At 54.4% G+C, this 14,659-nt stretch overlaps 2 protein-coding genes across 3 annotated transcripts; both read right to left on the reverse strand.

Annotated features, from left to right (window-relative positions):
• Positions 1-211: 211 nt before the first annotated feature.
• On the reverse strand, positions 212-3,273 carry Ddah2 (DDAH family member 2, ADMA-independent). Of its 2 annotated transcripts, none has more exons than XM_075979431.1 (7): positions 3,042-3,273; positions 1,859-2,217; positions 1,617-1,716; positions 1,413-1,486; positions 1,194-1,313; positions 681-830; positions 212-520 (listed from the first exon to the last, which is right to left on the reverse strand). In XM_075979431.1, exons 2-7 carry the CDS (start codon positions 2,153-2,155, stop codon positions 404-406), a joined length of 858 nt encoding a protein of 285 aa, XP_075835546.1. In that variant the 5' UTR covers positions 2,156-2,217; positions 3,042-3,273; the 3' UTR covers positions 212-403. The 2 variants fall into 2 exon arrangements, with proteins under 2 accessions (XP_075835546.1, XP_075835548.1); XM_075979433.1 differs by lacking the exon at positions 3,042-3,273 and adding an exon at positions 2,357-2,489.
• Positions 3,274-3,584: 311 nt separating this feature from the next.
• Clic1 (chloride intracellular channel 1) lies at positions 3,585-12,209 on the reverse strand. The gene is made up of 6 exons (XM_075979434.1): positions 11,989-12,209; positions 8,541-8,650; positions 8,261-8,386; positions 8,051-8,157; positions 6,163-6,344; positions 3,585-3,967 (listed from the first exon to the last, which is right to left on the reverse strand). Exons 1-6 carry the CDS (start codon positions 12,025-12,027, stop codon positions 3,806-3,808), a joined length of 726 nt encoding a protein of 241 aa, XP_075835549.1. The 5' UTR covers positions 12,028-12,209; the 3' UTR covers positions 3,585-3,805.
• Positions 12,210-14,659: the final 2,450 nt, after the last annotated feature.

Genomic DNA, 14,659 nt, shown 5'->3' on the forward strand with positions numbered 1-14,659 from the left:
GAATCCCCTTTTCTGCCCTGGGTATACTCCCCACAACAATCTCTTGTCCCTCTTTGTACCTGAGCTCTGTGGCAGGGCCGGGAGTGAGCCAGGGGCACACAAAGAGGAGGGTTTTTATAAAAGAGTCTTCCTCCCCAGCACTGACCCCAGCTTCAGGTTTCGGCCCCACCCCATCCCTTTGTCCCAGTGAGACACCAGCCACAACCCTACCTAAAAGGCCAATTTTCTTTTATTGGTTCTGACAGAGAGGACTCACCCAATGGCTCCTATTCTTTGTTTCACACTAAGCCCTCCCTTGTCCTGCGGCCTCTCCCCACCACCACCTACCGCCCATCCTCTATTACCTGATTCTACCCCCTATACGGCTCTATTCCTGGCCAGTTGGAGCCCCACGCCCAGGCCCTCAGCAGTGGGGGCGTGTGCTGAGCACCAGACAGAGGGAACTGAGTCCAGCGCCGGCCTTCTCCAGTTCTGAGCAGGATACTGGTACCAAAGTGACGTCAGAGAGCTTCTGCAGAGCCTGTGGGGAGGACACCGCAGGTGTTTTGATACCAGAGCCAGGCTGCCCTCTGGCCAGTTCTACTGACCCCACCCAGGCTTCTGCAGAAAGGCTCCCTGCATTCCTCCACCGGGGAAGACAGGCTTCTTTCTCTGGTTGGTGGAGTTTTCCCCTCCCTCACCTCCTGGCTGTTGGGCAGGTCCCCACCTCCTCGGTGCAGGAGGAAAGGAGTGGTACCAGGTAACCCAGGACGGAGAAATAGACAGTCAGCAGCTGCGTCATCGGGGAGGGTCAGAGAGGCGTAGGGGTGATCAGTCAGCACTGCCATTGCCTGGAGAGAGGAAGAGAAGAGGGTGTTGAGCTCCCCACAGCTCAGTCCGTCTGACCGAACACAGAGGCTTGGGACAAGGGTTACACTTGTGAGATAAAGATTTCAAGTATATAACACGGGCTGAGTCAGACATTGTCGGTTTCAAAGTCTCAGGCACTTTAGCTACCATTTACTTTTGCAGTTCCTCCCCAACTCTTTCGTACCCCTTGTTTACTAGGGTGTCCTTTTGTGTTTGACAAACGTCTTAGTGAGGACAAGGGCTGAGAGCAATTCCAAGAGCTAGCCAGATTCCCTGCTGCCCCCGCTCTGAGTCACGCCCACATTGTTGGCCACGCCTTCGCCACCAGACCAGCCCCGCCTCACCCTGACAGCCTTTTGGGCAGCCTCGCTGCTTCCAGCCACGACAGTGCGGGGTCCCCCCATGCCGCAGAGGCCGCGCAGGTGCGAGGCTCCGGACACCGGCACGGTAGAGACAGCGAAGTCCTAGAGAGAGCAGAAGGATTTAGGGGTGCGTAAGGAGCCCAGATCGAGCCCTCTGGCTCACTGGCAGCGCTCCCTTCCCAAGCACTTCTGGTTCCTCACCCGGAACGTGTCTGCCACGATCTCAGCTCCTCGGTGATTGGTCCACTTGGAGAGCCCTACGAAAAACTCCCGGCCTGAATCCGGGAGGTCACGGAGGTTTGAAGGCCAGAGTGAGTTTGGAATCAAGACCTGAGATCGCCTAATCTCCCAAACTCTGCTTCCTTGTGCCAAGTCCCCAGGGGCGCTGACCATCTGTAGCCTCACCTGTGAAGAGGACGTCGGTGCCATCCAGCGTCGCGTTCTCGTCCCCCATCTCCACAATTCTGAGCCCCAAGTCCTGGAGGGCTTGACGGACTCCATCAACCTTGGAGAAGAGAGCGCCGGCTGAGCCGTTCTCTCCCTATTTCCTGCCAATCCCAGACATCCAGCCTCCTCCCCACGACCGCCACCCCCACCCCGCGCGCGTGTAATTCTGTCCTCCAACACACCCGCACCCTGCCGCTCACCTCAGGCCTACGCGCTGGGCTCCAGGGCCGCGTGATTAGGGCCGTGTCTCCTTGGATCACGGCCGTGTCACCAAGCAGTGGTCCCAGGGGAAGTGATTCCTCGGGAGGCAGTTCAAGCAGCTGCAGCCCTAGTCGTTGCCTCAGTTTACCTCCTAGTACTCCATGCTCCCTTTGAGCTTTAGCCAGGTCCAGAGCCGGAAGACCAGCCCCCGCGCCCTCCCCGGATGCCAAGGTCTCGGGGACACCCCGGATCAGGGCATGGGAACAGCGACCCAGCCCCTCCCCCGGCGTCCCCATCCCATCCACACAGATGCCCCTTCCAGCCAAGCTGATTCCTGTTTTCTCTTTACTTCACTTGTCTGGGAGAAGAGACAGAAAGGGGGAGGGTAGCAGAGAAAGACGTGCAAAGAAGAGAAGGGGGGGGAGTGTTAAAAGCTCCTGGGTCTTCCTCCGGCCATCTCCAGGCGCCCCTCCCACTCTACCCCACCCCCTCCAGACCTCCTTGCCCTGTGGACCCCGCTCAGCCTCCTTTCAGCAGAGATCTGCTTTAAGAGGCGCCCAGAGAACAAGACTTGGATCCTTAATCTCCCAAACACCTGTTGCCCCTGCTCGGGGGCTCCGCTAGGTCCCTGCCCCGCGCCCCTCCTGGCAGCCGCTAGGATGCGCTCACTCCCCAAAAATGCGGCGGCCCCGCCCCCTTAACCCTCAGCTGCTCGCAGCAGGAGGGACCCGAAGTCCTGCCGGGGACCCTCAGAGGTTATGGGACTGGAAAAGGAAGCTGGGTATTGAGTCGGGGCCTGGGATGTGGAAGTCCTGAATGCTCGAAGGAGAAAGGAGGAGAGGGGCCACTCGGAGAAATTGACTCTAAGGAGTTAAGCATCCTCCCTCTCCACCCTAGCTGGTCACGTTGCCCTTCGAGCGACCCAGTATACACCAGACTTAGTCCCGGAGGACTGGGAGAGGTCTTAAACAAAATCCGGAGGGCGGGGAAACGGGGGGCGTGGAACCACTCCTGGCTTCCGAACTCGGTACCCCTGTCCATCTTCCACCAAAGTCTACCCCGCCCAGCTCCTCGTTCAAGTGCAGGCTATTCGCACACTCCGTCCGGTGCAGGCACCGACCCAGCACCCCCAAACTCCAGCCTCTCCGTACCGTTCGGGGACAGCCCCCTCTCCAGACTCACCAGCGGCCACTTCCACTCACGCAGCGCTGTGATTTCGGCCTTGGCCCCACCCCCAGAGGAGAGAGTTGATGAAGATGGGAGCCCGAGTCTTCAATCGGGGGAGACTGGGAGCTTGGGCTTTTGAGGGGTTCCCTGGGCAGGCGAGCTCACAGACGGCGATGGGGCGGGGGCGCAATGGTCTGGCGGCTCCGGGGCATTGTCTAAGCGGGACGGGGAGGGACCTCCAAAGACCACGCCCATTCCGCCCTGCTAGGCCGCGCCCATTCCTCCAGGACTGAGAGCCCACCCCCCACCCCGAACTCCGGCACCGCCCCAAGAGCGCTGCCCAGACCCACTCAGATGCGGCTGGCCCTGGCTGCGGGGGGCAGCAAAGAAGACATGGACCACAAAACAGCCCTCTAATGGACGGATGCAGAACATGGTAGCCCCTGCACAAACACTCCCCTCCTTAATTCCTGGTAGATGCCCCGAGCTTAAATAAGATCATTATGACCCTTCCCCTCTACACTTTAAGTCCTCTTCGTGTAAAAAACACTAGATTTTCGTTCTGTATTTTATTACCGAAATACATTGTCTTACCCCCCACCCCCACCCCACAATAAAAATCTTACCCTTGTTGCCTATGCTTCCCCCCCCCTTCTCCCTCAGCCCCTCACGAGTGCCCCGGATTTCCTGACACTGGCTCTTCTGGAGTGTCCACCAGGCAGCCTCCCAGAGCCTCTATGGAGAGCACAGTAGTGGGCGAGGGAGCCTTAAAAAGCTGCTCATTTCAGGGCCTTGGCCACTTGCTCATAGGCCAGCTCTATCTCCTCGTCGTCTGGACAGGTGGAGGCGAATTCTTCCCGAGCGTAAGCATTGGTCAAGTACCGATGAACTCCACGGAATGCCTCTGGGATGGTGAAGCCTCGGTACTTTTTACACACCACCTGGGGGTTAGAGAGAAGTTGGCTTGTTAGCCCCAGGGTAGACACGCTTGCTTTGCTCTGGAGCTGTTGGTCTTTCTCTTCCTCCAGGGTCTTCCAGACCATCTGGCTTCAATTCTTAACCAGTGAGTTTTTTTGTTGCTGTTGCTTTGAGGCAGGTTCTCTCTATGTAACCCAGGCTGGCCCGATCTCCACAGCCTTCCTCCTCAGCCTGAGAGCTGGGAGCACAGGTACGCACCCCTGTGGCCAGAGTCTTTAAATCTTTTAAATTTATTTTCATTTTATGTGGATGAGTGTTTTGCCTACATGTATGGCGGTGCACCATGTGTGTGCAGTGTCTGTAAAGGATAGAGGAGGGTGTCAGATCCTCTGTGTGTGCAGTGTCTGTAAAGGCTGGAGGAGGGTGTCAGATCCTCTGCAATGCATTACAATGTGTGTGCAGTGTCTGTAAAGGCTGGAGGAGGGTGTCAGATCCTCTGCAATGCATTACAGACGGTTGTTAGCTGCTGTGTGGGTGCTGAGAACTGAACCCGGGGCCCGAGGAAGAGTGGCCACTGCTCTTAACCCCTGAGCCATCACTCCAGCCACATTAGATCCTCTCACTGATTCATTCTTCCTTCCTTCCTTCCTTTTTTCCTTCCTTTTTTCTGAAGACAGAAATCTGTGTAGCCTTGATTGTCCTGGAACTCACTCTTTAGACCAGGCTGGCCTCGAGATCTGCTTGCCTCTGCCTCCCAAGTGCTGGGATCAAAGGTGAGTGCCACCACCGCCCGGCTTCTTATCTAACCTGACATTTGAAATCTCCAAGATGGCCAGCTCAACTTTTCATTTTCTCAAACCCAATTATTAATAGCCAGCTCCTTACCAGACCAACCTATTCTGTGGTTTAACTCTTCTCCTCTTGATTAAAAAAGAAGAGAAGCCAGACATGGTGGTGCATGCCTTTGATCCCAGCACTGGGAGGCAGAGGCAGGAGGATCTCTGCTTTTTAGGCCAGCCTGGTCAACATAGCAAGTTCCAGGATAGCCAGAACTAACTGTCTCAAGAAACCAAAATAAATTTTAAAAATAGCAATGAGAGAGAGCGAGAGAGGCTAAAGCAGTGACTCAATGGTACATCCACTATTCTTGTCCCAGTCCAGAGCTTGATTTCCAGCACCCACATTGGATCTAACTCCCTGCACCTGCATTCACAAGTAATTAAATACACACACAGGCGGGGTGAGACACAGATAGGATAGGGACATGCTTAGCCCTGGATTCCATTTCCAGCACACACACAAGGAGGAAAAGTTCATTAGCAAAGTGTAATGTTATTTTTGTAGTGAATTTTGTCTCCTTTTTTCCATTTGATTTGATTTTTCAGGTCATATATCATTACCTTGATATGATTGTTTTATATTTGATTTGATTTCAACCTTTTTGTGGGCAAGAACTAATCAAACATCATCTGGTTCCTCTCTCTCTCTCTCTCTCTCTCTCTCTCCCTTTTTTTAGGAAGGAGGAGACTATTTCATTTGAAACAGGGTCTCATTCTGCAGCTAAGGCTGCCCTCCAGCTCAGCGTGGAGAATGCTGAGGATCACAGGAAGGAGCCACCTTGCCCAGCTCTCTCCAGCGCTACTCATCAGCCAGTCGATCTGTGGGGGAGGGATAACGGGCCTGTTTTACTAAGTTACACTGTAGCTTTAAGGCTATGACAAAAACATAGGAAAGGGCAACTTGTGTCTTCCTCGGGAGGAAATGGGAGGCCTGGGCTATACAGAGAGTTACTATGTAGACACGAGAGAATCCTGCTTTGTTTAAACTTGAGATTTGGCAGGGATACAGATGCAGGAAAAGCCTTCTTAGAAGCAACCCTGGACACAAACAGGCACTCACGCGCACACACACAGGCACACACAGAAAATCTGGAAGGCTGCTCCTGATCAGACACTGCACAGCCACGGCTTGTTTTACTGATGGGATTCTCTTAATTGGGCAACAACTGCCAAGGGATAGGCTAGCACCCAGGTCAGGTGACTGAAGTTCAGTCTTGGGGATCCACATGGAGGAGGGAGAGAACCAACTCCCTCAAATTGTCTTCCATACCCCATTTGTGCCCCGCCCACTTACAATAAATAAAAGGTCATTTTCAAAAGTCTTCACCTGTATGATCCATCCTATCATTCCATCCTCTCCTCCCACAGCGACCACCCACCTGTACAATGTGAAGCTTTGGCAACAGGTTACAGTCGGCCAGGGTGAGCTCATTGCCATCCAAGAACTTCCTCTGAGAGATGCCCTCATCTTCAGCACTGGTTTCATCCACTTCTTCTGGGAGGGGGGATGTCAAGTAGTTGTCTAGAACCTTCAGGGCTTTCAGAAGCCCCTTTTCTAGATCTGTGTGAGAGGGGAAGCTGATTAGAACGGTAAACACCGGGGAAGACAGTCTGCCCACGAAGAGCCTTCTGGACATAGCTAGACATAGCTCAGATCTAAAGCACCTGCTTAGCGTGTGAGACCCTGAATTTGATTAAAGAAACCAATAGCACCATGTGTGCTCTTATTAAACTGTGTGTGTGAGATGCGTGTGTACATATGTCTGCATGTGTGAGGTCAGAAGTCAATATCCAGTGTTTTCCTCAACGACACCATCTTTTTTTTAAAAGGATTTATTTATATATTTTTGTTTCTGTGCATGTGTGTGAGCCTGTGGAGTATATGTACACCTTGTGCATGCGGGAGCCTGAAGGGGCCAGAAAAGCGTTCAGATTCCTTGGAACTGGAATTATGGAAACCTCTGAGCTACCATGTGGGTGCTGGGAACCAAACCCTGGTCCTCTGTAAGAGCAGTGGGTGCTTTTAACCAGTGAGCCATCTTTCCAGTCCCTACTTTATTATATACAAGGTCTCTCCCTGACCTTAGAGCTTACCAATTAGACAAGACCAGCTGGACTGTCTCCGTCCAAACCTTCTCCTACCTCTACCTCTCCAGCACTGGGATTAGTAGCTGCCCATCCTGCCTGGATTTTGACATGGGTGCTGGGCATCCAAACTCAGGGATGCATACTTGCATGGCAAGCACTGTGTTGACTGAGCCATCTCCCCAGTCCCTGACTTGCAATTTTCCCCCTGAGCACTAGATATTGAGTGTAGGGTTTCACACACTAGTTAAACTCTATACACTAAATCACACCTCATACTCCTAGTCTAAGCAATCTATGAGCAAAGTCTCAGGTACTTCTCGTGTCGGCCTGGGAAATGGATATCGCCTCCACTTCCAGATATGGAAGCAGATTTAAAAAGGACCCTCTCAGAATCAGACCCCAACTTCACCAAAAAGCAAACTACTTATGTAAAAATAGTAAAAGAAGTGTCTGGGTGCCTGGTAACGCGGCAGCAAGTGTAGTGGTGTGTGCGGCATGCGTGAGGGTGCACTTTAAGAATGAACTCTAGGGGGCAGTGGTGGGGCACGCTTTTAATCCAGCACTCGTGAGGCAGAGGCAGGCGGATCTCTGTGACTGTGAGGCCAGCCTGGTCTACAGAGTGAGTTCCAGGACAGGTTACAAAGCCACAGAGAAACCCCGTCTCGGTCTAAAAAAAAAGAAAAATCTGGTCATGGGGCTGGAGAGATTAGTTAAGAGCACTTTTCTGCATACATGGGTCCACAGATGAACATTCAGGAAATACTCACATACATAAAAATAAATAAAACTGCCTGGTGGTGGTGATGCACACCTTTAATCCCAGCACTCGGGAGGCAGAGGCAAGTGGATTTTGTGAGTTCGAGGCCAGCGTGGTCCACAAGAGCTAGTTCCAGGACAGCTAGTTACAGAGAAACACTGTCTTGAAAAAACAATAAATAAAAAAAATTAAATAAGGATAAATAAATAAAATCTCAAAACACAAAACAAGAACCCCTCTAACCCCAAAAGTCCTAGCAGGGAGGCAGCAGGGAGGTTGAGGGGTAAAGCCACAGTGGAGGCCCAGAAGATGTCCAGGACATCGGCTCCAACTCCCTGACAGCCAGACTCCCAGGGACTCCTGGTGCCTATCAACTCTAGGGTCTTTTCTCTAGGACCGAAGCTCTGCCCCAAGAGACTCACTGTCATTGAGTGCTGGGTTTGAGTTCTTGATGTAGGCAGAAAACTTGGCAAATATGTCCAGCCCTGAGGTGTTGGACTCAGGGTTCAGAGCAGCCAGCTTTGGGTACCTGGAAGGCAGAGGGAGATACTGAGCTCTTTCTGGAGGAGACTCAGCCCTACTGCTCCCCACAGCCTCCCAGCTCTGTCTCCTCTTCCCAAGTAGCCCTGTACCTGGGAGGGCACAGCACGGCTTCCAGGAACTCCTCGATCTTGTTGGTGTCTGTGTGCACTTCGGTGCCATACAACAGGAACGGGAGCTGTCCACCTGGGCAAAGCTTCTGAACGGTCTCTGTCCGTCTGGAGAAGGGGCCGGATATCAAGAGAGGAAACGGGGGTCAGAAGCAGAAACGGGGACATCGAGATGGAGGAGAATTAGATTTGTCCCAAAGGAGCATTAAAGCAGAAGGGCTCATGTTGGTGAGCGCGTGCATACACGCCCACATCGACCCACCTCTTGGTGTCCACGGTGGTCACGTTGAAGGTGACGCCCTTGAGCCAGAGCACCATGAACAGTCTCTGGGAAAAGGGGCAGTTCCCAATCTTGGCCCCATCACTGCCAGCCTGCAAAGAAATCCCATCCAGCATTAGGCCCAGGTCATTCTCTATACATACATACACCGCTATAGATACACCGCTATGGATACACCGCCGTCCCTACACCGCCATCCGTACACCGCCGTCCATACACCACTATCCATACACCGCTATCCATACACCGCTATCCATACACCGCTGTCCATACACCGCTATCCATACACCACTATCCATACACCGCTATCCATACACCGCTATCCATACACCACTATCCATACACCAATATCCATACACCACTGTCCATACACCACTATCCATACACCACTATCCATACACCGCCGTCCATACACCACTATCCATACACCGCTGTCCATACACCACTATCCATACACCACTATCCATACACCACTGTCCATACACCACTGTCCATACACCACTATCCATACACCACTATCCATACACCGCTGTCCCTACACCACTATCCATACACCACTATCCATACACCACCATCCATACACCACTATCCATACACCACTATCCATACACCGCCGTCCATACACCACTGTCCATACACCACTATCCATACACCGCTGTCCCTACACCACTATCCATACACCACTATCCATACACCACCATCCATACACCACTATCCATACACCACTATCCATACACCACCATCCATACACCACTATCCATACACCACTGTCCATACACCACTATCCATACACCACTATCCATACACCGCTGTCCCTACACCACTATCCATACACCGCCGTCCATACACCACTATCCATACACCGCTGTCCATACACCGCTATCCATACACCACTATCCATACACCACTGTCCATACACCGCTATCCATACACCGCTATCCATACACCGCTATCCATACACCGCTATCCATACACCGCTGTCCATACACCGCTATCCATACACCACTATCCATACACCACTGTCCATACACCGCTATCCATACACCGCTATCCATACACCACTATCCATACACCGCTGTCCATACACCGCTATCCATACACCGCTATCCATACACCACTGTCCATACACCGCCGTCCCTACACCGCCGTCCCTACACCGCCGTCCATACACCGCCGTCCATACACCGCCGTCCATACACCGCCGTCCATACACCGCCGTCCATACACCGCCGTCCATACACCGCCGTCCATACACCGCCGTCCATACACCGCCGTCCATACACCGCCGTCCATACACCGCCGTCCATACACCGCTATCCATACACCGCTATCCATACACCGCTATCCATACACCACTATCCATACACCACTATCCATACACCACTGTCCATACACCGCCGTCCATCCATACACCACTGTCCATACACCGCCGTCCATACACCGCCGTCCATACACCGCCGTCCATACACCGCCGTCCATACACCGCCGTCCATACACCGCCGTCCATACACCGCCGTCCATACACCGCCGTCCATACACCGCCATCCGTACACCGCGGTCCGCACACCGCCGTCCCTACACCGCCGTCCCTACACCGCCGTCCATACACGGCCGTCCATACACCGCCGTCCATACACCGCCGTTCATACACCGCCGTTCATACACCGCCGTCCATACACCGCTATCCATACACCGCTGTCCATACACCGCTGTCCATACACCGCCGTCCATACACCGCTATCCATACACCGCCGTTCATACACCGCCGTTCATACACCGCCGTCCATACACCGCCATCCATACACCGCTGTCCATACACCGCTGTCCATACACCGCTATACTCGCCAAGCTACCCCCTTAGCAGAGCTATTTTCCCCTTCGGGTCCAGGTCACACCTAGGGAGGATCAATGGGTCCATTTTCAGCAGAGGTAGACTCAGGGCATCCCAGTGATGGGCAGGTGGGAGGCAGGGAGGAACAGTTAAATCGTGACAAGCTTTGAGAAACCAGGGTCCCCATTCACTGAACCTCTATCCAAGCTGTTTCAGGAAGCTGGGCAGGCACTCAAGAGGACCTAGACCTCACCTGAGAGATATGGAGGGCCTAGCAAAGGGGGCACTCTCTAATTGGATGCAGGTGACCTCATCCCCCAAGGGACACCTCCCCCCTAGACTGAGGGTGATTCATCTCTGTGTCTTCAGGCATCTGCAGCTTCCTTCCTGGCAAGGAAGTGGGGGCAGGGACCTATACAGAGAGGCCGAGGCAGCTGGGGCCACCCTTATAGTTTCCTAAACCTTCATTCTCTCTGCTGGCCCACCTAATTCGTGGCTCTGGTTCTCCAAGGTCCCCTCACAGGCCGTAGGGCCAGAATCTCTACAGCACCACAACACCCAGGAGTAAAAACAGCCCCTGGAGGCGAATGTGAGGAGGGGACCACACCTAAGGGGCGGGCCTAGGCTTCAGTTGACTTCCCCGGGCCAAGAAAGTGGGACCGGCTGCCAGGGAAACCCCAGCGAAAAGGAGAAACAGACAGAACACACACCAACACATAGGCAGGATACAACCGTCACACAGGCAAGACACACCGACAAGATGGACACGATGGGGGGAAGTGGTGAAAAGGAAGGCCCCAGGAGCGGAAGGTGGGGAGAAGGCACACACAGGGAGACAGACTCCCAGGACGGGGAGGGGCAGGTGCTGGAGGGCACAGGCCCGAGTGGGCGAGGAGGGCTGCAGCCAGCGGTTTGGTTTCCAAACCCAAAAGCGAGACCCGTTTCTCCTTGACCACACCCACAGAGGGAGGGGTGCTTTTTCTTCCACACCCATCAGCCCGGCATTTTCACCCAATCCAGGGGGTCTCCTGGCCCCATCTTCATCAGTAATGATTACTAAACTTTGATGTCCTTCCTGCCTTCTCTGGCTTCCCTCAGCCCAAGGGTGCTGCTTCCTGAGAGCGCCTTTCCGTCTTACCAGACTCTCTCTCTCTCTCTCTCTCTCTCTCTCTCTCTCTCTCTGTGTGTGTGTGTGTGTGTGTGTGCCCTATCTTTCTTTCTAAGGGCCACATGTCCTAGCCGATTCTCCTCTGACCTTCTCAAACCCGGCCACTGTCCCTTTCTCGGTCCTTAGGTCGTCTGGACCCCTGGACCCTACACTATACCCCGCCCACTCTCTCACTCCTGAAAACCCCCTTTTGTCCACTTTCTACCCTTTGGGCTGCTGGAAACCTCTTCTACAAACTTTTCAGGGCGAGTCCAGAACTCTCATTACTGTCTCACAAGTCACCCCCTCCCCCAGCAACCCAGCCAGATAGCACCGGGGATGGGGGTGGGGTCAGCGAGGAAAGGGGTTGGGGCATGAGAGATGGAGCTAAGGAAAGGGGAGGACTGGCTTGCAGAAATTCTGAGGGTCGCCAAAGAAAGAGGTGCTCTTACCTTCACGAACAGTTCGACCTGAGGTTGTTCTTCGGCCATGGTTGCGTCGGGGACCAGGAAGCAGCCGTCGCTGGGGGAACTGGGAGGGGCCGGGACTAGGGAAGGCGGGTCTCACCAGTCGGGGGATCCTGTCCCTTCGGCGCAACCCAAGTCCGATCAGACCCTTTCCTTCTCTCGGACACGGCTTCCCACCGGCCCGGTGCACCCCACACCCAGCTTCTAACCACCTCGGGTCCCTCCCGTTTAGCTCAGGGAGCAGCTGACTCACCGGCCGGCCCCGCCCTGAGCCTGGGGAGGGGACCGGGGAGGGAGGGACTCGAGGATCGTGGGAGTGGGTCGGGAACAGGAGGGGGAGGGACTGGAGGGTCGTGGGAGTGGGTCGGGGGCAGGAGAGAGAGGACTCGAGGATCGTGGGAGTGGGTCGGGGACACGAGAGGGAGGGACTCGAGGGTCGTGGGAGTGGGTCGGGGACAGGAGAGGGAGGACTCGAGGGTCGTGGAAGTGGGTCGGGGACAGGAGAGGGAGGACTCGAGGGTCGTGGGAGTGGGTCGGGGACAGGAGAGGGAGGACTCGAGGGTCGTGGGAGTGGGTCGGGGACAGGAGAGGGAGGACTCGAGGGTCGTGGAAGTGGGTCGGGGACAGGAGAGGGAGGACTCGAGGGTCGTGGGAGTGGGTCGGGGACAGGAGAGGGAGGACTCGAGGGTCGTGGGAGTGGGTCGGGGACAGGAGAGGGAGGACTCGAGGGTCGTGGGAGTGGGTCTGGGACACGAGAGGGAGGACTCGAGGGTCGTGGGAGTGGGTCGGGGACAGGAGAGGGAGGGACTCGAGGGTCGTGGGAGTGGGTCGGGGACAGGACAGGGAGGGACTCGTGGGTCTGGGACACGAGATGGAGGGACTCGAGGGTCGTGGGAGTGTGTCGGGGACATAGACATAGGCCTCCAGGACCACCAGGATAAGGCAGGGTGTTAGGAGGGAGGAGGGTGGCCTTGATTTTCTGACCTCTCCTGAACACTGCACCTTTTTTGTGCCTCAGTTTCCTCGCTTCATTAATGAGAAGGGTGGCCCACTGTCCCACAGGGAACCTTGACACTGGCGAACTGCCCACGAAGGTGCAGAAATGGGGTTTGAGGATGGAGGATGTAAGGGAGTTCTTTTTAGTTCCAGCCTGTCTTTTGGTTTGCTAGGACTCTGCCCTGTGTGTGCACGCGTGTGCATGCCTGTGTGATATGGGAAAAGATACTGAGGTTGGGAATGTGGGTTGGTGAAAGGCGTGGGCTGGGAGAGACCCAGCGAGAGGCCCAACTCGAGGGAAACAGGAAGCTGAGCCCAGGCTTCGCCGCAGGGGGCGGTCCTCTGGACGCCTGTCAATGCTTAGACTTCCCCATCCCGGGCCCCTTACCCTCCTCTCACTGGTAAAGGTTGCCTTGGAGACGGGGTTGTCCTGGCACTGGGATAACACTGGCTCATCCTGGGATGGGTGGGGTATCGGCTTGTTCTATCAGAGAAGAAAGCAAAGGTCAGACAGACCAGTGTGAGTGGCGTTACTTAGTGTTATCTAAGTAACATAGGGAGAAGAAAAGTAACTGACGGGCCTGATTTTGGAGCTGCTATCTAACTTTACTATCTATTAAAAAAAATCTAAACTATGTCTGCCAATATACCAGCCTCTCTGCTCTGAGTTTCTACTGTCCAGTCATCCTTTTTCTTTTCTACTCACTGTCTGCTCAAAAAAGATCTCCATTTGGAGAAAAGCATGCAGGATGCGGAAAGACCTAGAAGCAAAACTGGGCTGGACGCTGCTGAAAGAGGCTGGAGGGCGGGGGTGAGAGAGGCATGTGTTGCTGGAAACCAGCAGTTAGTGGCTTCCCCTGGCTTCCTCTCAGGGGCTTTCTCCTCCCCAGAAAGGCAGAAGATACTTAGTATTGGGGCCTTAGATAAGATATAGACTGGCATTCCCATCATGTTGACCCTCGGAATCTGCACGGGGACTGGGAAAGGTGGTTTCAGAGAAGCCTTCTGTCCCAGACTCTTCCCTTTTCCCCACTTGATCAGTGACCACCAGGCATCGGCCCAGCAGAGCTCTCTCCACGGGCGGGCGAAGCTATAGTTAGTCTCAAACAGGTTTGACAGCCTCGCTCCGCCCCTGCCTTTATAGCCACAGCTGCCCTGATCACCAGTATTGACTGTGGCTGCCCGGATTGCTACCCTCAAGTTTGCTTGCCTTAATTTTCAGGCTGCCCTCTCCTAGGACCTCCCAGGGGTGCTTCCTGAATCCGAAGCCAGGACTGCAGCAGAAATATTTTCACTCCCATGTCATCTCTGTGCCCCTTTTCTCTCTTTCACCAGCTTCTCTTTCTGTGTCCAATGCCTTCCTTGTCTTGGTAGCCAGTTCAGTCCCTAATCTCTTCACACCCCAGATTGGAAGGCGTGTCCCTCCCTGCCACTCCTCAGAGCTGTCACCAACCTCCTCGAGGTTTCTATAGCTCCACTGCACAACAGTTTGCCACGGGTAACCATTAACCCAGCCTTAACTCTGCTCCCACCTTCCCCGTGGAGAGGATTGTCCAGTCACTGACCGGCAGAGCCAGGTCACCTCACACCATCTCGCTGGACGTCAGGCAGGATTGTTGGGACAGTTTTTAAATTATGTACTTATATTGTGTGTGTGTGC

This window comes from Microtus pennsylvanicus, chromosome 7 (assembly GCF_037038515.1).
Source record: "Microtus pennsylvanicus isolate mMicPen1 chromosome 7, mMicPen1.hap1, whole genome shotgun sequence".
NCBI classification, from domain to species: Eukaryota; Metazoa; Chordata; class Mammalia; order Rodentia; family Cricetidae; genus Microtus; species Microtus pennsylvanicus.